This window comes from Misgurnus anguillicaudatus, chromosome 8 (genome assembly GCF_027580225.2).
Source record: "Misgurnus anguillicaudatus chromosome 8, ASM2758022v2, whole genome shotgun sequence".
Lineage (NCBI taxonomy): Eukaryota > Metazoa > Chordata > Actinopteri > Cypriniformes > Cobitidae > Misgurnus > Misgurnus anguillicaudatus.
The window spans coordinates 18569937-18582052 of record NC_073344.2 but is presented as its reverse complement, the minus strand read 5'-3'; the positions used below and the strand labels follow the sequence as shown (position 1 = coordinate 18582052).

The window sequence follows — 12116 nt, the reverse complement described above, 5'->3', positions numbered from 1 at the left end:
ATGAACCCACCAATCTCATCTTCCATGGTGTATCCAAACAGTGCATTCCAAACCCGCTGAAGATCCTTCTGCCGTCTGATCACAGTTGAATGATCTCATCCGTTCTGACAGCTTATGAGGGTCTGCAAAGCAGACAGGAAACATAACATGCAAAATAATTTAGCTGTATAAAGCTAACTGTTTTTATATGACAAAAATTACACCACTTGTTATTGCTGCTAAATGATAGATTTTGTTGCATGCTTCATAAAATCTAAGACATCCAAAGCTGTAAAAATCCATGTTATAATTTAGTGACCAAAAATAGCTATTTTTACAACAATATATTAATATACTGCAGTAGCTTTGGCTGATCAACCTAACTTTAGGTAGGTAGGCAGTAACTTTAGATTGTACGTGCCGCGCAGCGCCATGCAACTTTGAGACGCCCCCCATACGCGCACTCGCGCTTGAAGTTGACTTTTGATTGTTCCCCGTCGTCCATGTGGACCAATTACGACTGAGGGTCGGGTCCAGCGGTAACCAAACCGAGAAAGGAGCGTTGCGGTCAGCAGTGCATTTGGCAAGCAACGTTACGCGCAACCATTATGACCAAGCGCAAAGGAAAAAGTAACAACAAACTGGACGACAGTTTGGTACTTTTGGAGCCGTCTGTTGCGCAACCGAGAGCACTTAAAGAATATGCCGTTCCTGCTGCTCTTTTCTTTATTTTTGTTGTCGGTGGATCAACAGCAGTTTGGTTCTGCAGTCAGCAACAGCAAACCATCGACAGCCTTACGGAGTCGCTCAATGCAATGCAGCTTAGGATAACCAAGTTCCAGCAGCAGTTGGGGATTGGAAATGCACAGGTATTTAATATTGTACTTAAATAGCTACTCTATTATTGGTTACAGACTGATCTAGATTTGATAGAAATTCATTGTCGTTCTTATAGATGGGGAGTAATCACAGTTTCCTCAGTTTTACGCATTTAAAACTCGTGCGCCATTGTGTACTAAGTGAAAAGTGTACGTGCTGTAGCTTATAAAGTGTTGATACTATTTTGGAAAACACTTGAAAGCACGACTTGTGTGCCCTTTGAATTTAGCATTTGCCACATTGTGTCATGTGGTACATGCATGGGCCATTAATAGTGTGCGGAGAGCAGGATCGTGTTTCATTTTGCTTTGCAGGCTTGTTTAAAGGGCATGGCAGTCTCATTATATGTAAAGTGAAAATATCTACAAGCATAACTTTTTCCATAAATGGTTGTTAGTTATACTGATATGCATTAATTATCAGAAATTCAATGTGCTCATGTATTATTCGTTCATTTACAATTGTCAATTTGCCTTTCATTGACATTCATTGATAAAGGAAATTACGTAAGATACTGGCTTTAATAAAGCTTATTTTAACGTGAATAATTATATGTTGGTGTAAAATAAGTATAAACTTGCTTTCAAGAAACGGTTTCTATAAAATTAGGTAAATGATATAAATTGTAGCTAAAATATGCAGTCTTTAACATAGTTTATTTGTTAAATCTTCACATTAACTCGAGAGGTTTGTAAAAAAAAGAAAACGTTTTTTTGTGAGGTTAAAGGTTATTTGATGTTAAGGGTTAATCACATCCACATGTTGAAGGCACACATGTTTGCTTTCTTTGAAAACCTTTTGAATGGTAAAATGGCATGTGGTGTTTTAATTAAATTATTTGTTTCAAAGATCAACTAAAAACATTTTTAACTAATTCATAAGGAGCAATTGTAAATTAAATGTATTTTTTATCTCAATTTTAAAATTTACTTAAAGGAATATTCCACTTTCATAAAAAAATCTGATAATTTACTCACCCCCATGTCATCCAAGATTTTTATGTCGTTCTTTGTTCAGTCGAAAATAAATACTTTTTTTGTGGAAAACATTTCAGGATTTTCTTCATATAGAAATATTAAGTGGACCTCAATGGTTTACAGTTTCAATTAGGGATGTAACGATTCAATCACGATTCAATCGCGGTCCTCATTAAAAATGCCTGTCTGAAATCGATTCTGAATCGCAAGGCTGCGATTCTTTGTTTTATGCACAGCTTGTGCCTGTATTACGGCATTTGGTCAGTAGGAAGTCCTTATCAATCTAAAATCATTATGAGTCGGAGTCGTTTATACTGTGCATTTAAAAAAGCAACACTCGTTAAACAAAATCATTAAAAATATTCTTTATTATCATGAAAATACCTGAAACAATTTGAAGAACAGCGTATAAATATTCATGTGTAGACATTTCCTGGAATAGCGTTTGTAATGCTACTTCTCGTGTGGCACAAAGGGAGTTTCTGCATGGGAGCGCCCCCTGGTGTTCGGATGTGCCTGGATTTCACCGTAATTCATTCAAATTCATTCAAATTCATTCATTGAGAAAACGCGCATTTGCACGATGAATCGTTACACCCCTAGTTTCAATGCAGTTTAAAATTTCAGTTTCAATGCGGCTTCAAAGAACTGTAAATGATCCCAATATCTAGCAAAACAACCGTTAATTTGGCCAAAAAAAAAAGTACTTTATGATCACATTTTCACGTCTTGCACTTGGCAAAAAATAAAAAGTTTACTTGGACCGCGATTTCTTGTCTTGCACTGGGCGTGTGATGCGCCAGCTTGATCTTATGTGTTAGGTAAACAAGTCAAATGGTCACACATGACGTATGCGAAACTACCACTCCAGTGTTTACAAGTGTAGAGGAAGAGGACCGTTCTGACGTTTTGGTATGTGGAATGATACCAATCAATGTCTTTGTGTGAGTTTATTGTTTAAAATGTGCGTTTCACATACTGTATGTAACGCTTGACCTTTAAATGTGATTACGTAGTACATGGGTTTGCGCTGGCGCATTACACGCCTGGTTCTGGACGGGAAGTTGTGGTTTAAGTACATTTTTATTTTTTGCCGAAAATGGCGATTGTTTTGCTGGATAAAACCCTTATGCCTCAGTTGGGATCGTTTAGAGCCCTTTGAAGCTGCATTGAAACTGCAAATCGTTGAGGTCCACTATATGGAGAAAACTCCTGGAAAAAAAATATAAACATCTTGGATGGCATAGGGAGTGATTATTGGGATTTTTCATGAAAGTGCAGTTTAGTAGCCTAATCCTTTAAATGAAATTACAGAAGAAGGTCAGGCCAGTAAAATGTAGCTTTTTTGAATGAATAAATTCTTAAACTTCATTGCTCTTGGATTATGTTGTGCATGTATCTAGGGCACCAGTATGGGTGTTTTTGAGGAGCGCCTACAAGCACTAGAAGAGGCTTACACACGTGCTCAAGAAAAGGCGGATGTTGGCCTGGCCACCTCGGAAAAAATCCATTCCACAGATCTTAACAGTCAAGTGTGGGCTCTTCAGTCGGAGATGAACGCCAAACTTTCTGAACTCCAGCAGACGACGGTTTCCACTGCGACTCTGAATGCCGTGCTCAAGAATAAGACTGAAGAATTGGAGAAACTGAAGCAAAGGATTAAGTCTGTCCTCAGTGCTAACTCTGAAGTAGCGGTTAGCATTTCTGGGCTAACAGACACTGTTTTAATCACCACATCACGTCTTGATGAGCAGATATCCACCGTGGAGAGTCTCACCTCTCGGTTGGAGCTGCAGAAAACTGAGCTTGCTAGCCTGAAGGAGTCTTTTGCAGCCAACCAGAAGGCTCTGGAAAGAAACAGACAGGAAGTGATTGACATCAAGTGAGTGAAATGCAGTCCTCTTCAACTCCTTAAGAGCTTTGTGGGCACATGCATTTGAGGAGTTCAGATACAAAACCTTCAGTGCGTCTGACATGTTTATTTTATTTATCAGGTTCTTATGTTTAGGTTTAGTAATTTAATGACGATGAAAACGTATTAGTCAGTAATTAAAATGCCTTATTTTCACAAATGTCACTTGCCAACAAAGAGATGTATTTGTGAATGACCCGAGGCAGGGAATAAGCCTTTCATATTTAAGGAGGCGGCGTTTAACAGCTTTTGCATCTGAGCTCCTCATTTAAAAATCTCTAAAAACTAGCAGATTGGTGGTTTGATGTTCCTAATGGTTCCTAGTGGTTTGGTTAAAAGTTACTAACGTTCCTAATGGATTTTGGTGTATAAGTTGTTGAAAGTAGTGATGTTCCTAATGGATCTTGTGTTGGTCTTTCTGCCAGGGACCTGCTGGAGATGGAACAAATAAGAAGAACCCAAGCACTGGAGGATCAGCTTATGTCTGTCCGTAGAAGTCTGGAGGACCATCAGAAGAGCACTCATAGCCTTCACTCGCACCTTGCTGCTCAGCTTGAGATCGTCCAGAGTCAGGTATAGTTTTGGCAAATTGCTAAAGTACATATTTTGTTGGTTTTTGCCACATTCTGGCTTTTAGTTACACAGAATTGCACATCCATATATTTCAGATGTCATCTCAAAGCCAGCAATCTAGTCCTGCAGAGGAAGTGATTCAAATAAAGGAGCAGCATGCAGCAACTGAGGAAGAGCTGGTTCCAGTTAAGGATGAAGAAATTAATGAAGTTGAGAATCAGACCGTAACTGAAGAGGAAGCAAATGCTGGGGATGTTCATGGTGTAGAGGAAGAAGCTGTAGAAGAGCATGTGATAACTGAGAAGGAAAAACCTGCTGAGGATGTCCTTGAGGAAGGTGGTAAAGAGCAAGCTGAGGAGGATGAAATGGCTGAGGAACAGGATAAGGAAGCTGTAACTGATGAGAATGAACAAGCTGATGAGGTCCAGGTCAAGGAAGATGTTACTGAAGTAACCGGGCATGAGGAAATACCTGAGGAGCTGGAGGTCAGAGATGATGTTGTTGAGGACCAGATGGTATCTGAGGAGGAAGAACCAGCTAAGGAACTGGAGGTCAAAGAAGATGCTGAAGACCAGGTGGGATCTGAGGAGGAAGAAGCAGCTGAGGAACTGGGAGTCAAAGAAGATGCTGAAGACCAGGTTGGATCTGAGGAGGAAGAACCAGCTGAGGACCTTCAGGTCCAGGGGAAGGAAAATGTCAAAGATCATTCAGTAATTGAAGAGGATGTTATACCCGAGGAAGATCAGGTCAAGGATGGAGATGTAGCTAAGAAGCAGGATGAAGCACTTGATGGAGAAGAAGCTGGTGAGGAGCAAACAGAAGAGGCTTATGCCAAGGAGGACCTGACAACCACAGAGAAATCTGAAAGCAACGCAGTGAATGCTGCTGTTCCTTCAGAAGATCAGTTAGTGGGCGATAACAGCCAAGAGGAGAGTCAGCAAGATTCATTTGAAGAACCAGTGGAAGAAATTGGAGATCAGATAGACTTAGAAAAATTGGAACATGTGTATGACTCTGAGGAGGAAGACGAAGAACCTGCTGAGGAGCTTGTGGAAGAGCTAGATGAATAAGACATTTCAACCAACATTGCTTGAGTTACTATGAGGATATGGGTTGAAAATAAGACTTTTCTTGAGGACTTAAAGGAGGTTTTCCCACCGAATTATGTAAAACATGACTGCCTCACACTTGCTGTAATGTTCCTCAGTCTTACGTCATACTGGAACGTGAACTTTTAATTCTAGTGAAGATTTTCAGATTCACTGAAGAATTTGTTCTTCGAGTGCATTCTCTGCAAATGGTGAATTGCTCTGTTTACACAGAAATGTAAAAATGTTGTTGCACTGGGTTATGCATTAAACAGATTGTAGCATTTTTCATACCGTGGTCTGCCAGCTGAATAACCTCAGGAGTGTCACTTGAATAAATAGATTTTTATGTTTTTTTTTACTTCACCGTTCTAACCTCTCCTGTTGTCTTTGGTCTCATGTAATTGGACACGTGTTGTGTGTGTGTGTGTATATATTTGGAGCTCTTAGGTCAGGGTCTCTGGAATGTGGCACTGCCCATGGACACTGGGGACGTGTACCATTTGTAGCTAAAGTGCTGATTGGAGCTCATCAAATCCCTGAAAGACGAGATGTACTTCTCAACCAAACCTAATTTTATGTTTCATAAAATTTCCAGTAGTGCTATTTTTAGGCAACATAACTCGGTGTGATGATTTTTTTTCTTAAATGATACTTCAATAAAAGTGGACATGGATGGGGTAATGAATGGAAATAAGGCCACCGAAAGCTTTTAAAGGTATTGACCCCATTGGGCTGATCAATGATCCAGCTTTGGACATACAGTAGTTTCTTTAAACATGATATAATAATAACAAAAGCTATAAAATGTGCCACTGGACCACAAAACCAGTCTTAAAGGGATAGTTCACCCAAAAATGAAAATTATGTCATCATTTACTCACTCTCATATTGTTACAATCCTGTATAAATTTATTTTTTCTGATGAACACAAGGGAAGATATTTTGAGAAATGTTTGTAACCAAACCATTCATGAGCCCCATTCACTTCCATAGTATTCATTTTTCCTACTATGGAAGTGAATGGGGCTCATCGGTTTAGTTACAAACATTACTTAAATATCTTCTTTCGTGTTTATTTATACAGGTTTGTAACAACATGAGGGAGGGTAAGTAAATGATGACAGAATTTTCATTTTTGGGGTGGACTATACCTTTAAAGTAGCATGGATATATTTGTAGCACAAGCCAAAAGTACATTGTATGGGTTGAAATTATGGAATTCTTTATGCCAAAAGTCTTTAGGATATTATGTAATGATCATGTTCCATAAGGATTTTTATAAAAATTCCTAACGTAATTATATCAAAACATTTTGTGAGTGGATGCATTTGCTAATAACTTTATTTGGACAACTTTAAAGGTGATTCTCTCTTTATTTAGATTTTTTTTGTATCTTCAGATTTTCCACATAGTTGTATAGTGGCCTATCCTATCCTAAAGCTTATTTATTTAGCCTTCAGATGATTGTTTTAAATGTCTGGGTCATCTTTCAGTTTAAAATTAAATCTGATGTGTTTCGCATAGAGCCTATTTTAAGAGCATTAAGTATTTTTTGCACAGTGAAATGACGACAATAATACCGTCTATTGAGTACAACAAATATTTAAGTGAATTATCTTTAAGTTAATAATTTTAATTTAATTAAATATATCTTTGTTTTTGTAGTTTTATAAATAGCAGGTTTGGTTAATTTACATAAATTATTACAATGCTAAAAAGTAGTAACGTAGGTTTTTTATTTATAAAGAGTATTTTTATTAATATATTTTTAACTTAGCAGTAAAATGTGGTCCTAACAAGTTTGTGAAAGAGTCATTCGTTAAGACTTTTATTTTACAGTCCTACAATAACATTGCATGAAAGAAGTATTAGCCTGTATAATCACGTTTTAACATTAGCTACCAGTAAATCTGTGTTTTTAAATTGTTGGTTTTTTTAGTTTGTTTAACTGGTTCATGTGTAATTTATAACGTTTATAAAATGTGAAAAGTTGGACTGCGACGAGACTCGGGAAGACTTTTATTATGAAAGTGTTGCCGGCTCCTGTCGCAGGTTCATAGTTCATAACTGCGCTTGTGTTGTCGTGTGATGCAGGACGGTGAGAGAGGGACTTTGCCGTCTCCTCGTGCCTCAGTCCTGAAACCTCCCCGCACGGAATCATATTAATGATATCAGGGGGGTTACAGTCACCTCGGGGGGTTTCTGCAGTCCAAAACAAGCCAGCAATCTATCTGTTATTGTGGAATGAACGACGAGCAAAGCCCGGATAACGGCAAGAGAAACTCTGGGTGTACCAGGTATGAACCGATAGCGTCAGCTAAGTGGTAACATAGAATTGCTACCGTTAATAGAATTAACTTTATATAGAATTTACCTTAAATGAGGAGAAGACAAAACTATTTGGCTGTTTTAAGAGGCTAACGATCTGCATATCAAGGAATGTTTAATCGAATCTTTGTATCACGCTCCCTCAATTGAATGTTCGAATCGAGTCATATAAAGTGTTCGATTCACTGCTCTTTTCTCGCGTCGCTCTTTATTATGTTCGAATCGAATACAAAAATCGCTGTTTAATTTGAACGTTTGAATCAGATTTTAAATCCCTGTCTCAAATAATTCACAGTACGTCGAAGAAAGACAACTTAAAGGGATAGTTCACTTAAAAAAGAAAATTCTGGCATCATTTGCTGAACCTTATGTTGTTACAAACCTGTAATTATTATTATTATTATTATTATTATTATTATTATTATTATTATTATTATTATGCTTAAAACAAAAGTAAGATTTTTGAGATTTTTTTCTAATCAAATTGACTTACATAGCAGTATTTTTCTTACAATGGAAGTCAATGGTGCTTCAGTTTTCTGCTTCATTACAAACATCTTCCATCCTTCAGCTGAACAAAGAATTTATACAGGTTTGTAATGACATGTGGGTGAGTAAATGATTACAGAATTTTTTTTGTGAACTATCCCTTTAAGTTGCCTAAGCTTCGACTTGTACTGTTAATTTTTTAACACAAGGTGGCATCCCTGCTTTTATCTTTTTTTTTTTTTTGCACAAAATTTATCTGAAATAATACAAATTAATCATCTGCTATAAATACTTAATCTTTCTCTTTCAAAATCCTTTATCATTTTGTGTCTCTTTCCATAGTATTGAGCAAATGCTGGCTGTGAATCACGGGAAGACGCCCATCAGTCTGCTGCAGGAATATGGAACGCGGATAGGCAAGACCCCAGTGTACGACCTGCTGAAGGCTGAGGGTCAGGCCCACCAGCCCAACTTCACCTTCCGTGTGTCGGTGGGGGAAATCAGCTGCACCGGACAGGGCCCCAGTAAGAAAGCTGCCAAGCACAAAGCCGCAGAGGCCGCCCTGAAAATGCTGAAAGGAGGAATGCTGGGAGGAATCGGAGGAAATGGGATCGAGGGAGAGGGGTTTGCTGGAATCGATATGGAGGGAGAATGTGTTAGCATCCTTTTTAAGTAAAGGTGCAATGAGATGTAATTAAAATGCATCGTTTGGAAACATCGTTTGCTATTGTTTGTTGTGATTTTTCATTGTTGTGTTTGTGTTCATTTGTCTTAGTGTTCAGTCAGAGATGAAATCTTCCAGTTCAACACAGCAAGCTGAGTGCAATCCAGTTGGAGCTTTGCAGGTGAGAGAACATGGCAATATGCAATGTCCAGAGATGGATTTTGGGTCCATGTTCTTCAAAATAGGCAAAAACTATTCATATAAATATAACACTGGTATTAGCCTGAACCAAAAATGCATATCTCATATTAGTCATGTGGCTCATGAGTATAAAAATTACGTTTCTACAGGAACTAGTAGTACAGAAAGGCTGGCGTTTACCCGAGTACACCGTGACTCAAGAGTCTGGACCTGCACACCGCAAAGAGTTCACAATGACCTGCAGGGTGGAGAGGTTTATGGAGATAGGTAAACCGTGACTTTTGTGCTATAGGTTTTTTTTTTCTTAATGTCTAGTCCATTCAAGGGCTTTAATAATCTTGTGTAGCTGACAATTTTGAACTTTATAGGTAGCGGTACATCAAAAAAGCTTGCAAAGAGAAACGCAGCCGCAAAGATGCTCTCTCGTATACATGATGTACCAGTGGACATGCGCAATAGCCATGAAGCCGAGGCTGAAGATGACACCTTCGGCATGGTAAGAATGACATGGTAATTTCGAAGATTTTAGTGCTGAAGAGCCTTTCCATTTTTTTTTAAATGCATCTCATTTCCAAAAGCACACGGGTGGCAGAATCGAAGTAGGAAAGTCGAAAGGTCTCGGCTGCACGTGGGATTCTTTGCGAAACTCGGCCGGGGAGAAGATCCTGCAGTTGCGTTGCCATCCTCTGGGCCAGCCCGATTCCAATGACTTAAATTTCTGTTCCCTACTTCATGAACTTTCCGAGGAACAACGCTTTGATGTCAGCTACCTGGACATAGGTAAAGTATTTACATGGCTATGCTAACAAGCCCTTTTAGTTGGATAATATCGCAAGCTATACTGATGCCAGTTTATTGGTAGCCTAAGGCCCGGTTTCGCAGACAAGTCTTAGATTAAGCCAGGAGTAAGTCTTAGTTAAAAATCAGGACATTTAAGTAGCTTTTGTAAATGTTGTTTTCCGTTAGGACAACTCAAACATGCATTTTAGCCTAGGACTAGTCTTAAATCCTTGTCTGTGAAATTGGGCCCAAGTCTCTTGTCAATCCTGCAGATGCTATTTTAAGGAATAGTTCACCTGAAATCTAAAATTGTCATCTTATATTCACCTTATTTCTAAAACCTCTTGACTTTATTTTATGGTTGCATAAATAAACGGCTCACCGTAGGGACTGTACTGTCCCTTTAAAATGATTATCAAGTTGATAAAGTTAATTACTTTGCTTTTTTAAAACTAGACAAAAAATTGGATTTTGCTCTCATCTGAATATCCAGAAAAGTCACATAAAATTGTTCGTTGTATAGAGAAGCGCAGTCTGAGCGGCCTTTTCCAGTGTCTGGTGGAGTTGTCCACTCAGCCGATCACCGTCTGCCACGGATTTGCCCCCTCTTTGGATGCAGCACGTGCCAGCGCTGCACACAACGCCCTCCAGTATCTCAAGATTATGGCAGGGGGAAAGTAAGACCCTGTATTGCCTCACCTGTAACTTCGTCCTCTCCGCCCCCCCAAGACAATGTAAGAAAATCAGGTGAATTTAAAGTACCTCTACTACCCTCGGTTCTGTGAATTTAGTCATGGTTTCATTCAGCAGATGTACTGTGGTGGTCTGCAGAAGGCCTCACTGCTACCCAACGTGAGCGCTGTAAGAGGAACTGATGCCTTTAATTTTGCAATTTAATGGGTGACATCCAAAGGGTCAATGGTGTTCCCCATTTATCCCACTGCCTCCAAAGGAAACACTTTTGATATTTATATTATTTGAAAGTGCCATTTTATTTCTCTGCTAATATCGTGGCTACTACTATTTGTTTGAAATATTTTGCCTTTTAGCTATCACTTTCAATAAATGTTGCCATTTTTATCCTATTTTTTTATATTTAAATTGCGACATCTGATAGGTACTCTATTCTCTGGACCTAATGAATTAAATCCACAAAGGTATAATGCATGTGACCAATTTTTTCGTTTATTTTTAATCACTTGTAAATATTTTAACTTTGTATTTCCTGACAGTGATTTCCCATCTTAAATGTATTTGTAAAATAAAGTACTTCTCTCAGCCATTAAAACTAAATAATGGCCTTTTTAAGAAGCTGACGGTGGAAATTAATGGTCAATATCTACCTCTGTGAAAAACTTCATCTTGATTCATTGTTAAAGTAGGCCTGGCATTTACCTCAGTCACCATGCAATGGTCATGTTCATTGTTCAATATCTATAACTTACAAGACCACCAATAACGGTATACACAATATGATTGTGTGCTAGCATTTGGCCTTTGTACTGTATACATGTTTTTTTCATAGACAATAAACTTGAAAGCTGCAAGGAATTCTGATCTGTTGATAATATATACAGTACTGAATGAAATTTCTTCAATTTGAGGAACATTAGACCAAGAACATACAATGAAGTTTGATAAACCAGATATTATTCAGATGGCAACCAATACACTTTAAATGTTTTTAAAGTCGTATTTTGGGACAGACTCGAGCATCACGCCAGAAATAGGAAGAGAAGTTGCCCATCAGTGTAAACTCCTCCCATCTGTCCTCTGATTCGTCTGATTGCTCTCTCGCTAGGACTTCAGGGTTGTAAATTGCATTTTTGCACTCCGAGGTGTGCTCATCGGCGCTCCCTTTGCATCCTTAATGCGGGCTTCGCCGAGGACCGTATCGGGGATGCGGAGGGGGTGCTGATGTGCACACTCCGGAGTGTAAAAATCACAGGTTGGACAGCCTAGGGCAGGGTTCCCCAAATCTAATCAAGGTCTTCATGATCACTAGAAAATCAGAGGTGGGTAAGTTTGATTAGTGTTGGACCTAAACTCTGTAGTGTTCCGGCCCTCCAGGGTAAGATTTGGGGAACCCTGCCCTAGGGACTCGTAGACTAACCGAGCACTCGAAATTTAAGGCCACGAGACCGAAAGTCCGCATGAAGTGCGCAATTTGGGACAGGCCCTTAGTCGTTAACTGGAATGACATTAAACTACCGAAATTTAACCATAAGGGACAGCTGTTTAAT

General features: G+C 38.8%; 2 protein-coding genes across 3 annotated transcripts; both read left to right on the top strand.

Annotated features, from left to right (window-relative positions):
- The first annotated feature begins 378 nt into the window (after window positions 1-378).
- Window positions 379-6088, top strand: LOC129449896 (uncharacterized). Its single transcript, XM_055212196.2, has 4 exons — window positions 379-848; window positions 3239-3717; window positions 4173-4320; window positions 4416-6088. The coding sequence occupies exons 1-4, from the start codon at window positions 588-590 to the stop codon at window positions 5388-5390; spliced, it is 1863 nt and encodes a 620-aa protein (XP_055068171.2). The 5' UTR covers window positions 379-587; the 3' UTR covers window positions 5391-6088.
- Window positions 6089-7463: 1375 nt separating this feature from the next.
- tarbp2 (TAR (HIV) RNA binding protein 2) lies at window positions 7464-11424 on the top strand. Of its 2 annotated transcripts, XR_012370760.1 has the most exons (8): window positions 7464-7708; window positions 8571-8886; window positions 9008-9073; window positions 9243-9360; window positions 9462-9589; window positions 9672-9873; window positions 10397-10607; window positions 10684-11424. XR_012370760.1 is itself a non-coding variant. In XM_073870417.1 (7 exons), exons 1-7 carry the CDS (start codon window positions 7656-7658, stop codon window positions 10552-10554), a joined length of 1041 nt encoding a protein of 346 aa, XP_073726518.1. In that variant the 5' UTR covers window positions 7464-7655; the 3' UTR covers window positions 10555-11424. The 2 variants fall into 2 exon arrangements, 1 of the variants encoding a protein (XP_073726518.1); XM_073870417.1 differs by having other exon boundaries at window positions 10397-11424.
- Window positions 11425-12116: the final 692 nt, after the last annotated feature.